Raw genomic sequence first — 26,590 nt, 5'->3', positions numbered from 1 at the left:
CATAACTTACACAATTTATGTAATCAATTACATAAATTATGGAAGTTATATAATTTTGCCACAGAGGACAGAGACACAAAAAGCAGTTTTGGGCAGAATATGAATTGTAGTGGAACAGAAACAGGGCTGCATGAGATGAATACAGAACAAAACGTGTTATCTTCTTACACCTCTAGTTTTAACTTTGTGCCACAGTCAAGACGCCCTTGAAATGTTAAGCTAGTTTTGAAGGAGGTGCTTTCCCATGGGTTCCTCTGATGCCTCTAGTTCAAAGACCCACAAACACATGGGAAGGGTACTGCATGTGTGGCAGCAAGATCTTTTAAGTCATTAAAGGACAGTTGTGGGAAGCACAGACAGAAAGCACCCCTGAGGGCACGACTGTCATATTTAAAACACACCACAACTGAGAAGGTTTCCAATCTTCCTGCCATCTCAGATGCTCTGAAGACAAATGCTTGCTTCAAGAACAGTTTAGCGGCAGTTAAACACTAAATAAATTTGAGTGGAAACTCACCAAGGCGACTGCATTGCTGATCTTCAGCAGTCATGATCTCTGCTGCTAAGAGTGTTCCACAAAGCTCTGGCATCTGCTTGAAACAATGTCATCACTGCAACTCTTATCTAGGATGGTGGTTTCTCACTAGGATGACACATCAACATGACACAGCCCAAGAAATCAGTGTTGCGCTAAGAAAGATGAGCAATGAATTATTGTGAAGGGAAGATAAATGGGCAGCATGTAACTGAGGAACTACTTGACAAGAAGGTAGCTGATGATATGGAGATATATAGTGCAAAAGGCTTTCCGGGTAGCCATAAATTGATAAAACTGGAATTACAGGATAAATTGACACTTGCAAAGCACATTTAGGGCTAGCTGATTCACTTCTCTTATGTGGATTTTAAGACGTTATGCATGCGGCGAATATTTTTTCTTCTACCAAGCCTTAGAGATGCTTGCCTGCATATGCTTTCTGCCTGTAACAAGATTTATATATAACCTGGAGGATGCTGTGAGCTGATCTAGATTTAGATGCAAATCTTTAGATATATCAGCTTTGATTTCCGTGCTGGGAGTTTGTGTAGGTGGCCTTAAAGGAACTTCCAGCTCTATGGTTTCATTCTACCAATAGGAAAATGCATACTATTCATCCTACATATTAGCATAGCATATTACAGAGAGGTGCCTTAACCATAAATATTTCTCACTAGCTTTTGAAAAAAGGTAAATTTATTATGTTGGGTGTTGTGTTGGTACGAGGTTGAGACTTTACTGTGTGGGTTTTACCAGCCAATTGTCATTGTAAACACACTGCATGTTTGGAACACATCATCACTATGATGTCAGTCTGGTGCTTTGAGTTCAGGTTCAGCATGTGACCATCTAACGAGTTTTCATATTACAAAGGTAGCATCAAAATCCCCACAACACAGGGGAGAAATTCATGTGGTTTGACCCACCCTCTTGGAAACTGGGGTGACACTGGGGTAGGAAACAGCTGCAGCTGGGACCACCTCCCATAAGGCCTCGGGCCTCTGGCATTAACTTTGTGGCAGAGGAAGGAACCACACTGCAGCAACTCCCTGACCACAAAAGCTAACCAGAGAATGAGACTCAAGGAAGCATGCCTAATGCCAAAAGTAGAAGACTACGCTAGCCACCGCAGGCAGAAAGAATGTAAACTGCTCTGCAATGCTTCAGTATTATAAGTTCTTTTATTATTATTTGCCATTTGTGCAGCGAGTAAAGTACAAAGGCCAGCATCCAGTGTTTAACGAATAAAAGGTCAATGAGAAACACAGACTTAGACTGCAGACATGCAAGTCCCAACAGCAAAGAATGAGTTATGTGAGCCTTGCCACGCGAAAGCACTCAAATACTATTAACAAAACGGCACAGACCTTTTTTTTTTTTTACCAACCTGAACTTCACATTGTTGACAATGAAGCCTCAATTTACATTGCACCACTCGTGTTGAAAAATCTTGTACTAAACTTTCAAGCATTGTCTATAAATATTTCCTCAAAGAGATATGTGGCCAAAGTGAGGCCTTTCAGCCTTTTTGGTGCATTTGCTTCTGGCAACTACATTTTTTAAAAGCTTTCCAGAGGTAGAGAGGATCTTTATTTATTTCTGCTCAGGAGAGCCTCTCTTACCAACTACATTTGAAGCTGCAATTCTATACCCATTTACCTGAGAGGAAACACTGTCTGAACTCCCAAAGTGTTGACTTCTGTCTGCACATGTATAGGATTATGCTCTAAATTCCTCTTCTGTCGGGAGACGGATATAGAATCATAGAATTGTAGAGCTGGAAGGGGGACCCCAAGTCCAATCCCCTGCAATGCAGGAATCTTAACTAAAGCATATATGAGATGGCCACCCAACCTCTGTATAAAAACCTCCAAGGAAGGAGAGTCCACCACCTCCCGAGGGAGTCCACCCCACTGTCAAAGACCTCTTACTGTCAGAAAACTCTGCCTGATGTTTAGCTGGAGTCTTTCTTCCTAGTATACTCTGTGAAAAGCGTTGACCAGTGGAAGGTTTTAGGGGCAGATGCAGCTCATGGAACAGTTTTGTTAGTGAGCTCTCGCTCCGCCAAGCTGTAATGAAAGCATGGTAAAGATTTTTCCATACAGTTGTAAGGAAAATAAATTTGTTTTCAAAAATGATGTGAGATATGCACTTCACACTGTTGCTCTCCGGGGTTTGCATGAATGCCCTGTGTCCACGACCCAGAGTTGTAAAAAGTCCTTACTGTTACTTTAGAATAACTTTATTGCAGAACCTGACCACTTGAGGAGTCCACTTCTGCCCTCCCAGACCTCTATTTAGAACAGAGGTGGCCAGTTTGGTGGTTTGCAAAGTGCAGGAGGCCAGATTAGCAATTTTCTGCTCCCCAATGGTGTTACTAAAAATGGATATGCCACATTTTTTTGTGACATCTACTATTTGGCTATATGAAAAAACTAAGCCTGACAATATTCTCTCCAAGCCGTGAAGCCTTTCCTGCTCAATAGATGTAGACCACTCCCAGACCCTAGACCACTGACTAGAGGCTGGTGATCCCTGAGACTACGGTGGTTGGACATCCTGCTTCTGTGACGCAAGGGGTCTTGGGCATGCTTTGCAGATTGCATGCTACTTCACTGGCTCCGGTTTGCTCCCCCAAGTGATCCTGAGTTGTTTGTGCAGTTGGACTGGCTCTGACTCAGCCACTCCTCTTACTCGATGCTCTCCTATTCCAATCCTACCATTCACCAATCCCTGTCTTCCTCATTTACTGTAAAATTTAAGTCCATTGCCAAATAAATATTAAATAAAAGGAGTCCATCTCGTCATTGCTCCTGGAAGGAGTATGATGAAGTTCTGCCATTTCCTCTTGATGTGAAGAAAACCAGGTGGTGCTTTTAAGATGTACCTGAAAACACCTGAGCAGCAAGAACTTTTTTGAATGAAGGGAGACTATTCTTGTTTTTTATTGATGTGGTTTTGTACTTTAGCAGCACTGAGTTAAATCAGTTTGTTTTAACAATTTTATAGCCCTAGTTGACCGCCATTGTCCCAAACACTTCTTGTCCGTGCTATGATGATTAAAATTCCACAGAACTCTCTGATTTGTTAATTCCACAAAACTCTCTGATTCAAAATATTTGCATGTGTGTGTTAAGTTTTCCACTCTTTTGAAGACGTGGCTTTATGATACAGCTAGATATGCAAACAATTTCCCCACTGTTTTCCAAATCAGAGACAGAGCAGACTTCAATAATGCTGCCACAGGAAAGACACTTAACATAGTAACATACATAATTACATGTGTAGAAGAGCCGTGGAGAAATGTATCATATATAGTGTTATGGGCAGAGGCAGGTATCAGGAAGGAGTGGGACAATAAATCAATATCCCTTTTCTTTTTTAAGAGAAAATAAAAGTATCCTGGATGCACTGTTCATGTAAATGGCCAATCTCTTGACACTGAGATGTCTTCCGTGTAGCAGCAAATCTTGTTTTCCTCTTTCATGTTCAGTCCAATTTAGGCTTTTCTTTTCCTTCTTCCATACCTGAGCACAAACAGAAAACAACTTTTGAAACGCCTGAGGAAATCGGAAGGCACTGCATCCTTATGCATCTTCTGAAAAATTTTGGGAGGAATTTAATGTTGTACATCCTAAGGTGATCATTCTGTCAGAGTATAAGCATTTGGGTTTGCCAAGCAGAATGATTCCCCCTCCCTCCATGCCCTGTTCCAAGGCTTCTCCTCACCCACCCCCAGGCCAATTTTGGACTGTGTGCAAGGAGTGGGGAGGGAAAGAGCCCCATTGTGCAGATCTGCTGCTGCTGAGACTCATCTGCCAAACCCTGCCCTTTGTTTCTCCTTTGGTGCCTTCCCAATGCATGATAATAGGAACCAGAATGCTGACAAAATGGGGCCAGACTAACCAAATAATCTGCAACCATACTGGCTTTTTGCTGTTAAATAATAGCTTGCCTGATATATTTCTTCCACATTTGAAGCTCCTCCACCTCGTTCCTTGTTGAATAATGCTGAAGATCATTCTTCATGATGTCTATTTACTTATGAGCATGTATTGTATTCATGGTTACAAAACAATGTCTATGCTGGGATAAGCAACAAAATATTTGAGGTTCTCCAAGTCATATTATTAACTGCTGATGGGTAGGTTTGGGGGCATCCTTTTAAAGCCATTAACTGTAATATGCATTTATGCCCACACAAAAATGTCCAGATTCTTATACCAGCTGTCTGGGACACCAGTCTACAGTCAGCCTTGATTTCAAAGACCTCAAACACACCAATAACTTGGATCTGTAATTGTAACAATATATCTGTATTAGCTCATTATAATGAGACCCATGAATTAAAATGCTGCAAGCAGCTTGGAAGGTTCAGCTGTTGCCTGAGTAGTATTCCATTGGTCGATTTCTTGCAGTTAATCCTAGCAATGGTTACTCAGAAGTAAATCCCAACGATTTCAAGGGGCTTATTCCCAGTAAGGCCCCATCCCGCTATGCAGCCATAGTATAGAGACTTAACTCCACTAAGACTTCCATCCTTTAGATTCAATGGGACTTATTTCAGAGCAGACCTGCAGTTGGTATGTACTAACTTGACTGTGGCGGTCTTAGCTTTCGGATTGCCAACATTTTGCAAGGTTTATTGATTTCAATAAAACATCCCAAAGTGATAAAGGATCATTGCCCCAGTCTCTCCTTCCTTACCAAAATTATACAAATAATTTTGCTTCTAGAGGTGCAGTTCTGAGGTCCCATCTCCTGCCCATTCTCTACTACTAGAGACACAGCCCTCCTTCCCCTTTCAAATCTGATGGCACAATCTTCTCTAAGTTCAGCAATACCCACACAAATGCCTCGACTCTGTGAGGGGGAAGGGGTGCTTCTGATCTTGCTCCACTTCTGCCCAATCTCAGAGACATCAGAAGTTAACTTTCCTACACAACAATTTTTTAAATGACCTCCCCCCCCCAATGTTATTAGTATGGTAGGTGCACAGGTGTCTCTGGGTGCATTTGGCCTTTAATATTAATTTTATTTTAAAGTAATGTGGCCAAAGAAAACCCACAATCCATAGAGGAACATTGAAGCACAGCAAGGACAAAACATAGCCTGGAAATAGTCACCAGGTTGTTGTTTTTTCAGAGAGCTGAAGACACTTTGAAAGAAGGATCACTGATTCTGGAGTGTACTACTCATTTTTGCTGGAGATAAAAACAACAGTTCTTACTGTTCCAAAACCTGCAAAACCTATTTAACCGTCAGGCAAAATAAAGAGTGTGAAAATCATGGGAAGCAAAACCTCACTCAAAACCACTTTCTTTAAAATGGTTCTTTAAAAAGGATTCTTTATAACTATTGCCTGGTTCCAGCCTTCAAAAACCAAAATCAATTCCCAGAAACAACCAGAACAGAACAAAACCCCACCACAGATTCAACATATTGTAAACTGTAGGTGCGATAGAGGGAAATGTGGCAAGCAGTAAACATGTCGCTAGCTGCTCAAATGCTGAAGTCACCACAGGAACCAGAGACAGCAGATGATAACGGGTTTAAAAAAAATTGCAAAATTTTCCCGTCTTATTTTCCTTAAGCAAAATCTACAGGCAGCAACACTTACCTCATCTATGAAAAAGATCCAGGTATTGTCAACAGCATCCTTTACTGTGTTTCTCGTTCTTTTTGAGCAATCCAGGCAGTGAAAGCCCAGCATAAGTAACTTGGAAGGCACAGAGAAGGGGGCTTGGATGGGGCTGTGAGAGGTGCTGCCTGCTTGTGTGTCCATGCGCTTGTTCAGGTGTGTGTGTGGGGGGGGTGCAGGTTCTGTTGAACCCCCTTGGGATTTGCCATGTGCAGGAATTGAACTCACAGTGTAACTCATTCACGGCCATTGATTGTGTTTTTCTGGCAATGGAAACATTCATCTCTTTCAAATGCTTGTTCCTGGGCAAAGTTCTATTCTTAGCTGCTGGCAAAAGTTTTGTTCTTTTGTCTGTTTAGCTAATTTGGACCAAACCACCCTGCCAAACACCTCTGATCTATTCTGAAAGTGTTTCTTTTGGAAGTTTCCAGTGCTGCTGCATATCCCAAAACAGAAATTTCTTATCTTTCTTTTCAATAGGACAGGGGTCTAGAGGGTGGGAGGGGTGAGAAGGAACCTCTCCAAAGGAAACCTGACCATAAATCACAGTACTTTTCAAATGGAAAATCTGCTTGGCTCAGATTTCTTACCATGAGCTTCTTTGAAAAACACACCCATATCTGTCCAAATTACAGCAGAGGGGCAAAAGCGTCTGGTAGTGGCGATTTTGTTGAAAGACAGAGTAATGAAGCAATTTGGTTTGGACATCGCCAATAGTCTACATACAATGGGCTGGGTGTTGCTGACAAACCAAAAATAATTGGATAGTCAGTCAAAGGTTTAAGAAAACAAAACAATGGCTCAGCTCCAGAAACGCATATTGGCTTTGGATCCTGTGATGATGCCAGTTCTGGTCTCCTGTGTCCTCTCTGCTGCTGGAGGAAACTTTTCCAGTGGTTTCAAGCTGTAGTGTTTCATTTTTCTTCATAAAAGAGCCTCTATCTTTTCTTGAGAAGCATTTTACTGCTGATGGATCAAATACCCTGGCAGAAATTATGTTATCTTCAGACCTGTGGGCTGACTCTGGCCCATAGAATGGGAAGATTTTTCTTTGCCTACCATGTTTGTGGTTTAGTTTGGAAAAAGTAACTGCAAATTATTTTGTCAGTAGTCGTGTGTGTGGTTTTTTTTTAAAAAATGTAACTCTTAAAGGAAGAGAGGGGGAAACCTTTCAGACTTGTAAATGCCTTTTTCTTTCCACCCCAACCTTTATTATAGGATGGCATAAGCTCATTGTATAATTTTGTGATATGTGGTGTACTTGTCAAACCTTTTTAAGAACATCCAATTTAGATATTATCTGGATCACAACAGGCACATCCTTAATCACCTTTGCAGAACTTATTGAGACTAGGAGTATCACCCAATGGTGTTGTTTCATTCATGGAATGATCTTTGATCCAGCAGAGGCTTCCATGAATAGAAGTGGTTGCGGAAGGTGATTTTTGCTAATTCCCCCTTTAACTCACTAGTAATTTCTGGATTTATGTACTTATTTGTTGTCATTTGATGCTCTCAGCTAAATGTCCAAAACCAGGCAATGATAATCACACCCACACACACACACACACAGCCTCAAATTAAACCCAAATGTACATCAATGCATGAGTGTGCAAGCAACTTCATGTACTGATTTCAATGCAATCAGTTTGCGTGGAAAGGTGTTTGCATGAAACTGCAGCAATGGGAAATAACTGAATGCTACCAGATTAGATTGAAATGGTAGAAAAATTATGGGGTTTTTTTCTGACCAAGTAACATTGTATGGAATAACCACCAAGTGACAGAATTTAAACACATGAAAAAGACATGGTGGAGTCACTCTGAGAGAACTTTACAATGTCCATGGCAATATGTGAATCAGCCCTTGTTTCATAGTTACATCAGTGCTTCTCAAAATAATACTCACATTTTTGTGTATCCCAGATGCAGTTGTTTAGGATCTCACCCAGCAAGTAGAAGATGTTAATTATTGCAGTTACAGTAGCAAAGAAGATAATTTTAGCACCTGAGCCAAGGTACTCCAAGAGAGGGTACACCCAAACACCTGTTACATGATAAATCCAACAGACCCTAATATAAATACAGAGAGAAATCAGAAGTTTTCTTTAAATAAATAAAATTATACAATAACAAGAACTTTTTTTCTATGAGCAGAATCCTATGTCTATTCAGAAGTAAACTCTATTGATTATGTTTAGTTGTCTCGTGAGATTTTGGTATACATCTACGAAACACCCACCCACCATTTTTGAATGGTTTTGAAGAAAAGATATAAATGTGGCTTACCATTATGCAAATGGCAACTGGGCTGTAGTGTTGATAACACTAAGAATGGGTTGGAGCCAAAGGCTCCTTTCTTCTGACCGATGGATTCTTGCTGCAATGGATGGATTCCCCCCGCCCCCCCAAAAAAGAAGGAAACCTTTGGCCTCAACCCAGCATTTGCAACTATTGTAACACTTTTTGATTCCTAATTGTTATTTATGATTAATCGTTAGATACAGATAGCCATAAGCCTAGGTGTATTCAGCGTTGCAACGTATCTGTCTATTTATATGCTGTGCTTGTCTTCTGTGGATTTGCTGTTGGTCATACAGGCAAGTTTTCCACAATGCTCAAATCACAATTCTCTCTCACTTTTTAGTCAGGATTTTCCCATTCTGCAGATAAGAATGACATCGGCATTCACTGCTAGTGTGGAAGCTCCTTGGTGCATTTGTCTGATGTTCCGATGGGCTGCCTCTGTTGTCACAACCTCTAATTCTGTTTGCTGCTTACCTGGACGTAATCTAGTCGTTTTGTTTCCAGCAGCCCAAATGATGTAAATGTGCCTATTTCTGCTGACTGCTATATGCTTAGGACATGCCCCAAAGATCTCTGAAGACTGCAATTGCAGCACATATGTCAAGGAAGTCTTGCACAAAACCTTTATATGGTTTTTCTTAAAGATATACTGCAAGCCCCTGAAAAAAACAAATCTAAGCTGGAGGCCTTAGAGTAAAAATAAAAACATGGCACCATCAGATCATCTCTCCCATATCGCATGCAGCTCTATCCTAATTATAATAAAAGCCAATATTAAAAAGTAGGGAAAAAAGAGTACTGCTCTCTGATTTGAGGGCATAGTGTGAGAAATTGTAGTGGACTAATAAATTCCCCTAGTCATTTCAGTCCTTGGGAAGAGGATGCAATGAAGGTGCCACTACAGAGAAAGCTCTGTCCTTGTAGCAACAAGCTTAATTTAAGGAGGCAGAGGCATGGGAAGCAGGATCTCACCTGATTACATGAACAGATGAGGAGACTTATGGGGAAGAAGTTACTCCCTAAAATGTACCATAAGTATCTATTATGGGTGCATATCCTAGAAACCTTTATAGAAGCAAGCTGGAACCAGACAAAACATGCACATATGTAGATTCTTTTCAATCTCTCTTTCAGTTTATTGATGATTAGTAGGAGATTCCATTGCCAGTTTATTGATGATTAGTAGGAGATTCCATTGCCAGTGTGGGAAAGTAAAAAAGAAGAAGGAATAAACAAGCTTGGGAAACCATGACACTTTGGGGGCAGAAAGAGAGGAGGGAGCAGGAAGCATGAATCAGGATTTAATTCACAGGCTTTACATGTATCAGTACAGGAGCAAAGACAGGGGCTGGATCTACACTCACCTTTTAAATGTTATTAGAACAATATTTTAAAATACCATCAAGGCTGAAATACAAGGTCTACCTGTATTTGGAAGGGGGTTACTCTGCAGCGCCCTCTGGTGTCACACTTTAATAACGTATTATTAACGTTAAAAAAGAATGCCGTGTGGCTATATGGTTATCAGAACCACTCCATAACACTTTTTTAGCATTAAAAACCATGAGTGTAGATCCACCCAGGATTAAGAACAAGAGCCTGTCCCACAAGACCATGACTAGCCCAAGGATCCCTACACTACACCATTGGGATTCCCGCAGCATGGTAATTGCAAAGCAAGTTTTTCATTTAGGTTTTGCATGCTTGACCCCAGAGCAACTGAACAAGCAAATGGAAAGTAATTATTACCAAAGTTAAATAGGAAAGAGCAAGTCAATGTATGTGCCACTTCAAGAACAGGCTTCAGAGCCACCTATGACTGCCCAGGCTGACATCATTTAAACACAGAACCTGCCCCTGCATATTACACTAGAATCCTTCCATCCTGCCCTTCTCTGGACTGGCAGCATTATGAGTAGTCCTGCATTGTCTCTATTACAAATGTGAGAAGGAAAAGTAGCAGTGCAACCATGGAAACATTACCCAATGGCCTTTGTTAAGGAGTTCATTGTCCTTGAAAACATGCTAACTCAATACTGCACAATAATGGGCTGATCAACCTTAGGCATAAAGCTTCTGCACAAGATTAGTTGTTATTAATTCTAATGAATGTCTTTAACATTGCAATTCCTGTCCAATCTCATTATTAGATAAGCACAAGGGAACATGCATTAAGGCACACTTTAGAGTGCAAGGCCAGAGCCATTTTGTTGAATCTCTACCATTTGCAAGGTTTAGAAAAAAGCAGACCATTTAGTGCTAAGTATTCCTTAGGAGGAAAGAAGAACAAAAACTAGAACTTCAGGGAAAGTATACTAAACGTAAATCTCATCAAATGAGGTGAAATGATATTTTAATTTAAATACACATGGCTGTAATATTTCACATTATCATAAGGATACGTAGAAAACGTAAATGGTTTTTTGTTTTACGGATTATGTTTATGTCTCAGACTTTAGCTTTCTACCTTTACAGGCAAAGGCCAAGTGCACATAGCTGTCCTTAAGCATTCAAGAAATCTAACTCCCCAGTAGACTGTGGCCCCCAGTAGATTGTAGTCAGGAGAGTGGCTTTTGGTCAATCTTCAAAACTACAGTAGGACATAAGGGAAAGTAAATCCTTTAGGTCAATGGTTCCCAATTAGCTAAGTACTCTAGAATCCCTGTTTTTCAAAAGCCAAGCCATGGGCCCCCTACTTTTGAAAGGTTGATATCCGCAGAGCACCAATTGGGAACAACTGCTTTAGGTAACTAGAGCTTTAGTTCAGGCATCTTGAATTATTATGGCAAGTTTCAAATTCTGGAAATACAGACTTCAGTCCTGAAATGTTTTACTGCATGATCGATGAGTAAGCATTGGTAGAAGGAACAGAATACATAAATAAATTTCTCCAAATCTATCAACAGCTTTTCCTATCATGCTTACTTACAGATTAAGGGTACTTCTAAATATACATGATTCAAACTCATGTGATGGTTTTACATTTCCAATCTGAGATATGGCCTAGCTGATCTGAAAGCCAGGGAGAAGCTAAGATAAATGAATGGATACATTAAAAGTGCAAGGGGAAAAGCTCACGCTTGGTGGAAACAGATGCTTGACTAAGGGTATGTATATGAGAGATCTATATAGTATCAGAAAGCCCTCAGCATAGACAGAAGACAAAGCAAGCAGTACACGCAGGTCCCATTATCCATCCATTTGTTATGTGAAAGTTCACTTATCCAAACACAAAAATTATGCCAAGCTTTGCTATCTACTCCATGGGTTCAGATATCCAAACAGTCAAAGTTTGCCGGTTTCCTTACTTGTTTGTGCTTGGTGGGTTGGCCACAGCCATTTTCAGGCAGATACTATGGGGGCGGGGAGTGTAGGGGAAATCGGACCAATCAGAGAGCAGGATAGATTGGAAAAAACAGTTTTCCCTTTGTTTCTTTTGATGGTTGGCTGCAGCCATTTTAAGAAGAAACCATAACGGGAAGGGGGAGAAAGATCATGGCTTAGAAATGGCCTCATAGGAAAGAATGGAAATCATCAGCTTGTTATGTGAACACTCACCTAACAAACAATTTCCTGGGAATACTGTGTTTGGAAAGTGGGACCTGCGTGTATATCCGTGGTTATGTCCACAATGAAATAGATAATCATATTTCACAACGTGAAAAGGTATCTCTTACCACAATATGTAGCCAACTGAAAAGGTGCACACAGCAACCAAGCCACAGGTCCTGCTGGGATATTCATGATGTGTTGTTCTCATCTCAATTAATATAAAAGGCAAGACGGTTGTATGCTAGGATGAAAACAAAATGGTAGAAAACAGTTCATGCAAGAACTTTCCAAATGTCCATAATAAAAATATTATCGAATATTTCTAGGATAATCTATAAGTAATGAGCACTTTACAACTAAACTTAACTATTTCCATTCTTTAATTCCAGCTGAACAGTAAGGCTTAACTCTTCCACTGAAATTAATGGGATACAGCACAATTCTGTTGCATTTCATCCGAAGTAAGTTTCACTGTGGTCAATAGGGTTTACTCCTTAGCGTTTAGGATTCCAGTGCTTAACTTTAACTGGATAATGTCCAACATATTTTTAGGATATGGCAGAAGATTTTCAAAGACATCTTTTTTAAGCTTACCTAGAAAAAGGCTGCTTCGATCAACGTTTTCAATAAAACAGGAACAGTCAGTCTGTCCTCTGGCAGAGGAGAAACTTGATTCCTGCTGAGCTGTATTTTGTGGTTTCAGGTTCACAGCTAATAGGGCAGAATCAGCATAAATCTAAGCATTTAGATGCTGCAAGCTGTGATCAGGAGGTTAACTGAATAGTAAACCAATAATTGTGGACTTATTGGGAAAAGAACATCATATGCAAATGGTGGAGCTAGCTATTAGAAGAAACATGGAACTGCTTAGCAGTTACTGCTACCATTCAGTTCTTTCTTCTTCCCACCAATGACCCCATTTGCACATAACTCCAGACCATAAAACTATGGTTTAGTAAGCTACAGTGTGCACGAACTGCATGCTAGTGCAAGCAGACTGAATGGTCCTACTTTGCTCCTCCCTTCGTGTGAGTAGATAAACAAACCATGAAGTGGACAGCTTAGCACAACAGCCTAAACTGGGATTGTGATTTGTTTTACCCCAGGACATCCACAATCCCTAACCACCTTAAATTATTATTGTTCTTGATTTAACAACCATGTGCTTATTAGGGTGAAACAAAGCGTGATCCTACGACCAGACACCATGCCAAGCTCTCCACCTAATAGTTTGCTGACAAGATCATGAAAATGGAAGAGCAAGGCAGGAGTTATCAGGCTACATGCACCAGCACACAACCCCTATTCATATGGGTTACCAAGGCCAAAGTTATGTGTGAACATAGCCATTTGCAAAGGACAACCCCTGATAGTATGCCATTAGACTGTGCATTTCTCTGCTCTCATCTCTCATGCCACGGGGAAGGCAAAATCCACAGCATGTGGGCACCACGTCACATGCTGTGTTATACCTTATGCTGATGATATTTCAACAGAAGAGCTTTAAAAGACACACGAAACACCTATGCTATTATAACACACTTGGCTGGGAAGAAGACAAAAAGAAACATGGCATAGCAATAGTTAAGGGTTTCTTGCAACAGCCTGTTCCACCCAAAATATAATAATTTTTGCAAGTTTTAGGAAACAGGTGCAGTGGGAATCAGCAATGTGTTACACATAACAGTATCAATCTAGCCATCTCTGGGTTTTTTAAAAAGTGATACTACTGCAGAAGTACCGTTGGTAAAACTTTCACCATATGAAACTGCTATTGAGAAGAATGTGTTTCATGAGACGGATGATATCTTATTATATCTATAATGGAAAAGCAGGATATTCAGAGTGGGTGTCTAGTTAATGGGAATCTATGAGTAAGTCTGAACCCCGCTGAGGCTAAGAGTCCTGGTAGCAGCACTCATCCTTTTATGGAGGATTATTACCGTTAACTGAGACACAGGATGCACTCTCTGCAGTAGCCGCAAGCACTTCATTAATTATTATTGCATAGTTCATGGGTGTTAGCAGTATATTATCTGAGTAAAGGCCAGTGTTGTGACGATGACTTGGAAAACACAGGAATCAGAGATAACAAATCAAATCGATGTAGGAGGTTAATGCTTTGTGGGTATTTAGCAACACTTCCTTTTTTAATGCAACCTCCTCTCTTCCGCAGCGTTATAGCTAAGGAGGATACACTAAATCTGAAATAAACAGAGTGGCATAGTAGATCACTCTTTGCTCAAATGTTGATGGTATACATAAGTGAACCTTAGCCCCAGTTCATGCATGACATCAATGGCTGCCGCTTCTCCAAATATCTACAATGTACGCTGGTCCACTAATGAATGAAATCATGTAGGATGGTTGGATCATACAGAAGATCTCACATCAATGCTGCACTCCACTAACATATTAATCAGGCCATGCACTTTACTGGCACCCATGCGCTTCTTCCCTACAGACTGCACACCAGGCAGTAGACCATGGAGCACATATGATAAGTGCTTATCTTCAAGCCAGAGGATGGCCCTTTAAAAGGCCCTTTAGTTACGCAAAATAAGGTGAAGTTAAGAGAGGTGGACCGGAGGCAGCTCTAAAGTCTCAGTACACTTCTAACCTTTGTCAGAGCAAGTTGCTCACTAGGAGCTATCCTTGGTGCTGCTGTAACTCACCTGCCTTGCCCTGTGAGCGCCACTGTGATACAGGAACAAGACAATGTCTGTCCTGGTTGTAGTGGTTAGGTTGTCAGGCTAGGATAGGAGAGGCCCATGTTCAAATCCCCACTCAGCCATAAAGTTCACTGTTGACACTGGGAATGTCACTATGGGCTCCCTCAATTTCCATCAACATGCAGGGAGGGGAGGTTTTGCAGTGTCTGTGGCAAAATCACCCTCATGCCGCAGTGAACAATAAAAATGATGCTTCCACTGGCAACTATCCCCCTGCCCCCATGGCTAACTACCATGGGGGAAGCAGGGGTGTGGTTTTTGATGTGATCACAACACGAGAGGGAAGGGTTAAACTAACAGAAATCCTTCTGCACCCAGGATTAGAGGCGATATATATATATATATATATATATATATATATATATATATATATATATATATATATATGCAGGTTTTGGTGTCTTCGGGTGTCTTCCCGTGTAAGAGTTGGGGTGTTTAGGCGACGTTTCGACGAGGTCTCACTCGTCATCTTCAGGCTGGTGCTTTCGGCTTCTTGTTACTGGAACAGAGCAGGATCTCAGTGTTTGAGTTCCTATAAATACTGTTGAGGGGGTGTGGTGTATAGCCTCCAACGTTCTGGGCAGAGAGGAAGTTCCCAGGTTAGTGTGTCTTTTCTTCTTTTGTTCATTAATTACTTGAGGGATATCTTGAGTGATTTCTTGAGTGATATTCTGAGTACCACTTAGGAGGGTCATTAGGTGTGGATTAGTTGCTAAAGCTTTCGTGTCTTGACCTCTTGACCTTGTGAAGAGTTTTTTCTGAGAAGATGGCTGTACTGCACTTAGTTGTGCTCTGGCTTGGCTTCGTGTATAGGGGCGAGCTGTGGTTTTGTGCCCTGTGCCAGCCAGATCTGTGTAGGGATTGCAGGGGGGTGCAGCATCCGGAGGTGCCACTATGGTTTGGCTACTGGATGGTGTCTGTAATTTATCTGTGGAGAGGGTCTGGGTTTGGGTCTGGTGTGGTTGATTGGAGATGGCGTTCTGTGTGCCTCTGGTTCTGGTGTCGGTTTTTGTGGGGAGGGCTATTTTCCAGATGTCTGGCAGGCGGGACGTATCGTCACGCTTGTTCATGTTGTGAGGGTGTTTCTCTATCTCGATGGCTTCCATGATTATTCTCTTGTGGTGGTGTTCCATGTTAAAGAGCAATTTGGAATCTGAAAAATTAATTTCGTGTCCTGTTTCTTTCATGTGTTGGTAAAGAGAGGAAGTTTTTTCTTCTTTTTTGACGGCATTCTTGTGTTCTGCGATACGTGCATTTATTCGTCTGTTTGTTTGTCCAATGTACGTGGCTGGGCAGACTTTGCAGGGTATTTCATAGACCCCTTGGTTTTCTAACTGGATTTTATCTTTGGGGTTTCTGAGGATATTGGTTATTTTTTGGTTGGTGCAAAAGGCTGTTTTGATATTGTGTTTATGGAGGATTTTGCTAATTTTATCTGTAGTGCCCTTGATATAAGGAAGGAGGGCCATGCCATTGCTCACCTCTACAAAATCTCGCTAAATTTCTCGCTAAGCAACTTCAGCCCTATGCAGAATCTATCGCTTCACACGTTACAAACTCCTTCCAGTTCATAGAAACAATAAAGAAGCAAAACCTACATCCCGACGACCTACTTGTGAGCTTCGATGTTGTATCTCTCTTCACACAAGTGCCCATTAATGAAGCCTTGACAGCCATTCAAAACAAATACAATCCCCCCGAATACATCCTGGACCTGACCAACCACTGCCTAACCAACACGTACTTCATCCACAATGGACAAAGATACAAACAGATAGAAGGAGCACCTATGGGATCACCCCTCTCACCGGTCATCGCAAATCTGTACATGGAACACTTTGAAACCAATGCTTTAGACAAGTCAGAACACAAACCCAAACTTTGGCTCAGGTATGTTGACGACACCTTTGTAATTTGGCCACACGGGAAGAAAAAACTAGATAGCTTCCTCACACATCTCAACAGCCTACACCCCAAAATACAATTCACTATGGAAATAGAAGCCAACAACCAACTTCCCTTCCTTGACGTCCTAATCTACAAAAAACCTGATGGCTCCCTAGGACACACTATCTACCGGAAAAAAAACACACACCAACCGCTACTTACATGCACAATCACACCACCACCCTGCACAAATAAACTCCGTAACCAAGACTCTCATCTCCAGAACCAAACGCCTGGCTGACAAAGACCACTTGACAACTGAGTTACAGAATCTTTCAAATGTGTTAATCGCCAACGGATACCAGCAAAACAGGGTTACGAAGCTAATCCAAAAAGAAACACCCCCCAAAAAGCAAGACACAGAAGAAAACAATGGCATGGCCCTCCTTCCTTATATCAAGGGCACTACAGATAAAATTAGCAAAATCCTCCATAAACACAATATCAAAACAGCCTTTTGCACCAACCAAAAAATAGCCAATATCCTCAGAAACCCCAAAGATAAAATCCAGTTAGAAAACCAAGGGGTCTATGAAATACCCTGCAAAGTCTGCCCAGCCACGTACATTGGACAAACAAACAGACGAATAAATGCACGTATCGCAGAACACAAGAATGCCGTCAAAAAAGAAGAAAAAACTTCCTCTCTTTACCAACACATGAAAGAAACAGGACACGAAATTAATTTTTCAGATTCCAAATTGCTCTTTAACATGGAACACCACCACAAGAGAATAATCATGGAAGCCATCGAGATAGAGAAACACCCTCACAACATGAACAAGCGTGACGATACGTCCCGCCTGCCAGACATCTGGAAAATAGCCCTCCCCACAAAAACCGACACCAGAACCAGAGGCACACAGAACGCCATCTCCAATCAACCACACCAGACCCAAACCCAGACCCTCTCCACAGATAAATTACAGACACCATCCAGTAGCCAAACCATAGTGGCACCTCCGGATGCTGCACCCCCCTGCAATCCCTACACAGATCTGGCTGGCACAGGGCACAAAACCACAGCTCGCCCCTATACACGAAGCCAAGCCAGAGCACAACTAAGTGCAGTACAGCCATCTTCTCAGAAAAAACTCTTCACAAGGTCAAGAGGTCAAGACACGAAAGCTTTAGCAACTAATCCACACCTAATGACCCTCCTAAGTGGTACTCAGAATATCACTCAAGAAATCACTCAAGATATCCCTCAAGTAATTAATGAACAAAAGAAGAAAAGACACACTAACCTGGGAACTTCCTCTCTGCCCAGAACGTTGGAGGCTATACACCACACCCCCTCAACAGTATTTATAGGAACTCAAACACTGAGATCCTGCTCTGTTCCAGTAACAAGAAGCCGAAAGCACCAGCCTGAAGATGACGAGTGAGACCTCGTCGAAACGTCGCCTAGACACCCCAACTCTTACACGGGAAGACACCCGAAGACACCAAAACCTGCATTCCTGTACCCGTGAAAATCTACGAAAGCATATATATATATATATATATATATATATATATATATATATATCCATCCACTGGCATCCCTGCAAGCGATACATTTAACATAACATTTAGTTAGGCCCCAGGAGAGGCCATCCATCAGAAACAGCAAGCTGAGCACTATGCTTATATTTAAATGTTTAAGGTCCCTATTGAGTACTGACTCTGTTCACTGGGGATATAAAGACTGTACTAATGCTTAGTGCAACCACAATAACCACTTTCCTGTTGGGTCAATCAATTTAAGAATGAATATTTTGAATATGTTAATCTACACCAGGGCAGGGGAACCTTTTCCAGGAGCCATGTGCTACTGGTTCGTGGTGCCAGAGGAAAAAGCTGGCAAAGCAGTCAATGTAAATTGCTAGTTTCTACACACACTCACACACCCCTCTCTATCCTGCATGCAGGCAAGTAAGAATAATCATTAGAGATAAAGGAGGCATTCCAGATATAAGGCAGAGGTAGGGATATGCATCTAGCTGGGCGGCCAAATCTTTATTTCCACACCCCCTGGGTGGCCAAGTTTGGCAGGCGGGCAGGGGCTCCTACATGTCAATTACCTGATATCACAGTTACGCCAGGTAACTCATTTTTACCCATGAGGTTTGAAATAAAAACAAAAAAGGGTGTGAATGCTTCTCAAGTATTTCCCAACAGCTATACAGCCCCTTTTGCCCAAGCCCCAATATGACATACTATGACATCAGGTGTTAGGACAGTGGGTGTGGCTTGGCCAAAATGGTGGGCAGCCCAAATCAGTATGTCTGATAGGGCTAATTACAGCTGTAGGCCAGATGTTTTGCACCTTTGGGATGTGGGCAAGGACAAAAATGAGAGGCTGGAGGGCTGTATTTGGGTTCTGGGCCTGAGATTCTCCACTCCTGAACTACAACTTCAATTGTTCACCATCACTACACTATGAGATGTTAAAGGTGTATCTCCATTGCTTGTGAAAAACACTAGGAGACATACAGAATAAAAATTGTATCAACAGTTAAATCTGTGTCCAATTTTTATGGATTCGTGCTTTTGACTTACATTATATATCCAAACAAAATGCCAGTAGAATGAGATAAAAAATATTGTTAAGTGTAGTGGACAGAGCGGAATTTTTGCAACTGAAGTTTTAAAAGAAAAACTTGACCTTATCTTGCTATTTTGAGAGCCTTTCATATATCAGAATTAGTTATAAAACCAAGTTGCTGACAGAAATCAGATTGCTTCTGTCAAGATGGAAATAGCTCTTCATGACCTATGACAATATTTTTTGTTTTATTTATTTATTTCATAAAATTTATATGCTGCTTGATTGAAAAAAAATTGCAAAGCGGTTTACAAAAATATAAAACAACAAAATCAATAAAAATTCACAGCCATACTTTAAAACATACAAAGGTTAAAATACTAAAACAGATTGAAATAACTCCAACTTTCTGAGCATCTGGATTGGCTTGTCTAAATAGAAATGGTATCATAAGAACAGCTGTCAGCTGCAGTAGATGTGCTGAGAGATAAGTTATGCTTAGGGTTATGAAAGCGTGCCAGTTTGTGGTTCCAGCTTCTCCTAATTAGTTCTTCAGTTATGGCAGCTTCCTAATGTCTCAGGAGATGGTAGTTGCAAAGGCAAAGACTAAAGACCACTGTTTCAGAGATAATGCTACCTCTTCTGGCAAGATGGAGAAGGGGGAGGAGAGAAAAAGCTGTTGCTGCATTTCACGTACTACTTTGTGTTTTGCTCCAGTTTAATCCCAATGCAGTTGCTATGGGTAGTGCTTATTAGAAGGAAGAAAACTGGTGTCACTGAGTGCTGTTGCTAGGGAAGCCATGGCAGGGAGGTATCTTTATCCTGAATTTTAGAAACTTCACCTTTTCTGCAAGGAGACATCTGTGTGCCACAGCACGTACACAGTCTGGTGCTGCACACAAAGCTTTCTGGATCAGAGCCATGGTATATGATACTATATATGTATGTCTACATATATATCTGTATTTTTCAGCAGCAGTTTTTTGAAATTGCTATATAGCTCCAAGATTTTGTTTCTTAAATCACAAGAAACCCTCACAAATAGGTGAATGTCACACATTATCAGTAAAATCAGCAATCCTGATTCTAAATTTATTTTGATGTCTAAAATGTTATTTAAATAGCATCCCTTCCATTTAAAAGGATAATTATGTAAAGTCTTATGAATTAACATATTGTTAATCCTGCCTTATCTATTACAGATCCTGCGTGATACATTACAGCATCTTCACTCCAGATAGAAACAAGCTTGTTCTAATTTTTTTTTGCTCTTGTTTCTGCTAAAATGAATGTTGTTTCGATTGATCAGTGAAAACCTACAGCCACCAATATATGCCATTAAGCCTGCTGTAGGGACATTTTAAAATCTATGCCCGTGAAACTTTAAAGGTTGGCTTAAACCATCTTGTTTGACTTACAAGACCAGTTACAACACTGCTTCATGTAAAAAGCATTAAGCTAATGCTGGATCAAGCTACATTGCCAAACATGCTTCAGCATAATTAATCAAAAATATTTCATAAACCAATTGCCTCCAAGAGGTTATCGATTTCTTGTCACGACACATTTTCCTTATGAGGTGCTGCAATGCTTGTGTCTCAGATGTGCTGGCATGTATTTTTTTTACTGACTAAGCCTTAATCCATCTTCTTGGCCTCCTGCCACTGGTGCACTGACATCTGCAACTACTCATGTCTGACAGCCTCATGCATGAGCTATGTGGCTTCAAAGTTGGACAAGATTAGTACAGGAGACTTTCTGTATACTTTGAACATAAATTGAAAGCAGATATGTACAAGGGCAGGTTTTGAGAGGGTGTCATTACAAATGGCATCAAGTAAAATTATGCATCTTTATCTATGTATCCACACACACACACTTGACGAAGATTTTAGCATTTAGTAATATGTTAGATGAAGGAATTAAATGCCTAGAATTAACAATACTCTTGAGACATTATGTAATTTGTTGTGTGTCAAGCAGAACATGATAAACACATTTTCTGGGCGCATATTTCCCCTCTACGTCATTCATTTGTGCTTCCATATTGTAAGGCTGTTTTATGAATACTTTTGCACCAATTGCACAGTGACAGCTGAACACACACTGAAAATACAAGCACCTAGTATTTCTGTGAAGCTGATATCTTTGCACAACATGCACAAATATCTTCGACCTGCTGTCTGGTGTTTGTTGCTCCATTCCCCCCCCCCCCGCCCCTCTATGAAGTAAGGAAACAAAACTATCCCTTCATTTGTCAGATGAAGATTCCAGACAACAACAGATGGACTGCCAGCACCATCTTGCAATGCCACAGCTGGTACGACAACCATTCACTTCAATGGAATGCTTTCTACACTTTGCTTCAGAAACATGTTTTGACAATATGACAGCCCAGCCACAATCCCACAGTTATTTATAAATACCTTCGACTTATTCAAGATCATTGCAACACTGGATATCTACGGTAAATCAAGAATGGAATCCAACCCTCAACACTTCTAGTCTGCAACCTCTGGGCTGTTTACTGCAGCCAACGGCAACACAGCTATGCAGATCATTGGCAGTGTCAGCAATTCCTTTTTCTACATTCTCTTTTTTCCTGGGTAGTACAAAACACTGTACACATTTGTAAGCATGTTTTGTAATGTATGATGTACGTCACACACACACGTTTTAATTAACCCTGGGTGTGGAACTGGTAGTTTACAATTAGTATTTCCTAAATATATGGCCAAACACTTCCCTAATTTAGAATCAGACCAGGTATGCTGCATCACCTCAATGTCTGTGAATGTTGCATGCCTTTGAAGGAAAAACGAATGGTTGTTGCTCATTTCTATTCATTCTTATACTTACAAATTAATGTTCAGAATAAACTACACTTACAACACAGTCCCATACATGTCTACTCAAAGCATAAGTCGTATTGAGTTGTTTGGAGCTTACTCTTAGGTAACTGGGTACAGGACTGCAGCCTTAATTGGACTTACTTCTATGTAGACATAGACTTGCACTCTCAGGCTGCCATTATATGCACATTCATCCCATTTCATTCAGTGGGGCCTATTTCTGACCACGCATAGGTCGACTCACCTCCTAACAATGTGGTAGATCCCACCCACCCACATTCCACAAGCTAAAAAGTGAACGAGAACATTTGGTTTTAAAGTAACCAGCTCTGTAATCCTTGGATAATAAGTTAGACAGGGTTTGCTTTTAAATGCAGCTAACCTTTGAATGCTGACAAAAGTTTATTATTGTCTTATTTTAGCTGGTTTTCCTGTCTTTTAATGCAATTTACCTTAAGTCTATATAGAAGGCTGCACATGGCTTTTAAAAGCAACAGCACAAACCACCCACCAACTGGGGCCCTAAAACAAAATACTTCAGTGTGGAGCGCTTCTCTTCAGGAATCTTTTCACTGCATTCCAGCCACCTTCTCCTCCTCTCTCAGTCTATCAGAACTCCCTGCCCTTTGACCCATGCTCAGCCCTCACTGGGCTGTTTTGGGGTGTCTCCCCCTCCAAGTTTTTGGGGAAGGGGAAAGATGAACTTGTGCCCATTCTCAACTGCATTGATTTGTTTAGTTTCTCCACTGACATCTATGGGCAGCTCTCACTCTCTCTCCCTTCCTTGGGGACAATTAGAAATAGTGTTGTGTTGTAAAACAGGAAATGACCTCTTCAGAAAATGACATAGTTCTTCCTATTTATTATAATCATTTTTTAAAAAAGGTCTGTGATAGGAGAAAAAATGCTACTTCTGGTTTTGACTTTATAGGTCTTTCGGGTCTTTTTGATAGGTAAAGTTGCATTACATGAGTCTGCTTGCACAGGTTGTTTTTTTTTTAAATGCCAAGTATGGATGAGAATCGTGGTAATAATCCATTCTCTTTACACATTCTGCAATAATCTGCCCTTTTTTCTTTCAAAGTAGCGATGGTGGGTGATGTCACATAGGGAGTTTGCGAATTGAAACAACCTCTGGTAGATGCAAAAGCTCAGTTGGCAGGAAAGAAGCAACCATCTCTCTCCCCCTGCCCCACCTTACATTCTCCATAGAATGAATGGAGAGACAGTCATTCTCTTTCTTCACATTGCTACTTCTGCCAGAGCCCAACTCAAGGGCAAAAACACCCTCACCCCCACTTCCTGAGTTTTGTGCATATAACACAGGACTCAGAGAAGGGAGCTTACTCGGCTAAGTAAGCTACACTAAAATATATGGACTCCTGCCCCATGTGACCCAGCATAGGGTTAGAGTCCTACTATGAGTTCCATTTCTCAGTGACTCCTGAGTGCAGCAGTCCCAGGGCATTTGAACCTAAACTGGACCTAAACTGGCCTGTGTTAGGTCTGGCAAACCACCTTAAAACTTATATATGATTACCAGATGGTGGTTTATCCCATTACTTCTCAACCCGGACCCCTTTAGATTCAGCAGCCGAACCACATTGTGTGATTTCGTTCCCTGAGCCATCTGATCTAATCTCCTCCACGGGTTGGCCCTGCTCACTGGTGTTCTTGGTATACATTAATCTGTGCTTTGCTGGGTTTCCACTAGCTTTAAGGCCCGCTGAGAATGATTTTGTTCGTTTCTGTCTTTCAGACCCTTCAGAATTTAGAAAGCTGAGGACTTTGCCAAAGGTTTAACATTCCTCATAATATGAGACGCTTGGGAGACATTTGCAAAGGCTTAAGTCAAATGCCTTCCTAAGACACCATCAACAATGACGATCACCTTGGCACAGTCCATTTAAGGGAAGAATGTAGTCCAAAGATGGCTCAAATTCCTAACTACCACAGTGTGTTAGAATAGCCCTTGGATTTGTGAGTAGATCCAAATATTCAATCCCCAAATCTCCAGAAGTATTACTATTATAATTTTTAGGAGGTTTTTACGTGTGGGGTTCAGAGTCTGGGGCTATTATACAAAGAGGTGCAAATGTATCATTGATGGAGGCAACATGCCTCTAGTAACATATTAATAAAATCCAGCTGTTTTATTATGTTTTGTATTACTAGTGGTTTGTTATAGTTAACAATCTACGTGGACCTGTGCCTCTCTGTGTGGAAGGTTTGCAAGCCAACCTCGCATATAGGGCCGCTCTGGTAAGTCGTTGCTGACCTCTCAATGTCTAGTTAATTTTTGTCCATTACATGTTTTTTTTGGAAGGTTTCAGCTATGTTCTGAGTCTCTGGTTTAAGTTTTAATTTCACTGTGGATTTATTGCTAACCTTGATTTTTGGTTTTAGAACCCTTTCCAGTAGTATTTTAATTATTATTTATTACGCGAACTGCCTGGTGGTCAAAGGTGGGACAGAAATGTTTTTTGTTCTTTTTTTTTTAAAAAGAGCAAGTGAGCATGAGATGCAGCCCTCATTCTAGACTGGTTAGTAAAAGTGAATTACTATGTCACTTTTTCAGACTACTAACAAAGAAACTTATCTGTTACTCCTAAAGAGATTCAGTAGCTTTGCCTATATTCCCATAACAGACACCTGTTTTCCATTTTTTAAAAATGATATGACTGAGGCCACAACCTTTTAGTTCCATCCAGGGAACAAACTCAGCGTCACAGGGCAGCAATCAATTAAAAAACAAACTCAAAAGGTTTCCATCTGACTATTGGATTCTGAACCTTTGATGGAGCTTGTGCGTTTTCAGTGGTGACTTCCCTCATCTTCAGTGCTGAATAAGGACAGTGCAGCAATGCAGCAACTATTTTAAAGGGTTTTGATCATCATATATAACTAAGCAGCAGTAGCTCTTTGAAGAGGTAGGTGGCGCCCAACAGGGCAGGAAGGCAACCTGAGAATGAGCTCAAAGAGCCCCAGAAGTCCTTGGGAACACCTGAGGACATCAAAAGAGGAAAACTACAGGCATATCACCACCTCCAGAATTAGCTATTCTCTCCAGTCCCCAAGGTGTTTGCCTAAGGACAGCAGGAGTCACCAAGCAGAGGAAATGTTTTAGGATTAGAAGACATTATTACTGAATTTGATCAAGCAGAACACCATACAAAGCAGAGCTCTTGGCTGAGGTGGTACACGAGCTCCATTTCCTCCCTTATCACTTAATAGGGCTTGAGAGCGAAATGGTACTGCAGCAACCACACAACTGAGTCTCAAAATGGTCTTTTGACCAACACTTCCCATACGTTTCTACCTTATTTACATTGCTCTAACATGATAACATTGCTCTACATTCATTATAAGAATTGACATCTGGTGTATACTACTCTGTAATAGCAATACTATCCAGTTGTCTCCAGTCACACGGTATTTAATCTGGTCTCAAACACAGTTCAAACTGCTGCAAGGCTCACAAAACCAAGAGAATGGATGCCCTTCTTTCTCTTGAAAATATGTCACTCTTTATTACTAATATGGATGCCACCTCTGCACAGGAAGAAAATGTGGTGACACTATAAATCCTGCAATTGGCTTTGTTTTGTAGGACTGCATAAACACACCTCATCCATACTAAACTCCTGTATCTTTTCTTCTAATTAGAATTCTTCCTCATGTGTGCTGACATATACACAGTGTCCCCTACATATACAGAACATTTCACACATACACAGGCATATCATTCTATAAAAGTTGACTCTAAAGGTAACTAAAATATTTATTCTTACCATTTTTTACCTCACCACTCAAACAAGTTCCCAAGTTGCCAGAATGCAAAAGGATAGTAGCAGATAATCCAGCCAAATTTGTAAATTGTCATTCAGAAAGTTATTAAATACTTCAATTGTGATTTCATGAACATGGTGTTAACAGTGTGTGTGTCTGTAAGTGACTGTGGAGACCAATTCTGGATCCACACATCCTTCCACAGTGGGGACATAGGCTAGGAGTTGATCACAATGAGGATTTGCCAAACGTGCCTTCCTCGTTTCTTCCTTTTGTCCTGAGTTTGCGTGTCTTCAAAATCCATGACACCTTTGGTAAAGGCTGTTCTCCAGTTGGAGCGCTCCCCTCCTTATCTATAACTTTGCCAGGCCTTTGCTTTTGCCTTGTTGACCTTTCCTGCTGACATATTTCCCCTCTTCGATAAATTCAGAATACTGCTACTAAAATAATTTTATTGCCTGACTATATTAACCTTGTCACAAGCCCCTGCACTTGCTCCCTGTCACTTAGGGAGCCCTAGTTCTACATTTAAGCTCTCCTAATCATGTCTCATTTTCTAGAAAACTAAAAAAGAAAAAAAGAAGGGGGGAAAAGATATACACAGTTCATTGGGGCACGTTACAAGAGAATGATTGTCCAAGGCCACCTAATGAACACTCCAGTCAAGGCTGGGTTTCCCAGACCTAAACCTGACTTTCTGTC

The 26,590-nt window shown here is 40.9% G+C and overlaps 1 protein-coding gene across 1 annotated transcript in view; it reads right to left on the bottom strand.

The window, feature by feature from the left end:
* Positions 1-1,700: 1,700 nt before the first annotated feature.
* Positions 1,701-26,590, bottom strand: part of AIG1 (androgen induced 1) — a 79,238-nt gene continuing 54,348 nt past the window's right edge. The window contains exons 4-6 of the mRNA XM_081186320.1: positions 12,164-12,279; positions 8,089-8,252; positions 1,701-4,065 (exon numbers count right to left, since the gene is read on the bottom strand). Coding sequence (XP_081042446.1) covers positions 4,028-4,065; positions 8,089-8,252; positions 12,164-12,279 — 318 coding nt within the window. The 3' untranslated portion in view covers positions 1,701-4,027. The remainder of the gene's footprint in view (positions 4,066-8,088; positions 8,253-12,163; positions 12,280-26,590) is intronic.

This window comes from Podarcis bocagei (assembly GCF_964188305.1).
Source record: "Podarcis bocagei genome assembly, chromosome: 3".
Classification (NCBI taxonomy): Eukaryota; Metazoa; Chordata; class Lepidosauria; order Squamata; family Lacertidae; genus Podarcis; species Podarcis bocagei.
This window is presented reverse-complemented; position numbering and strand designations above follow the sequence as displayed.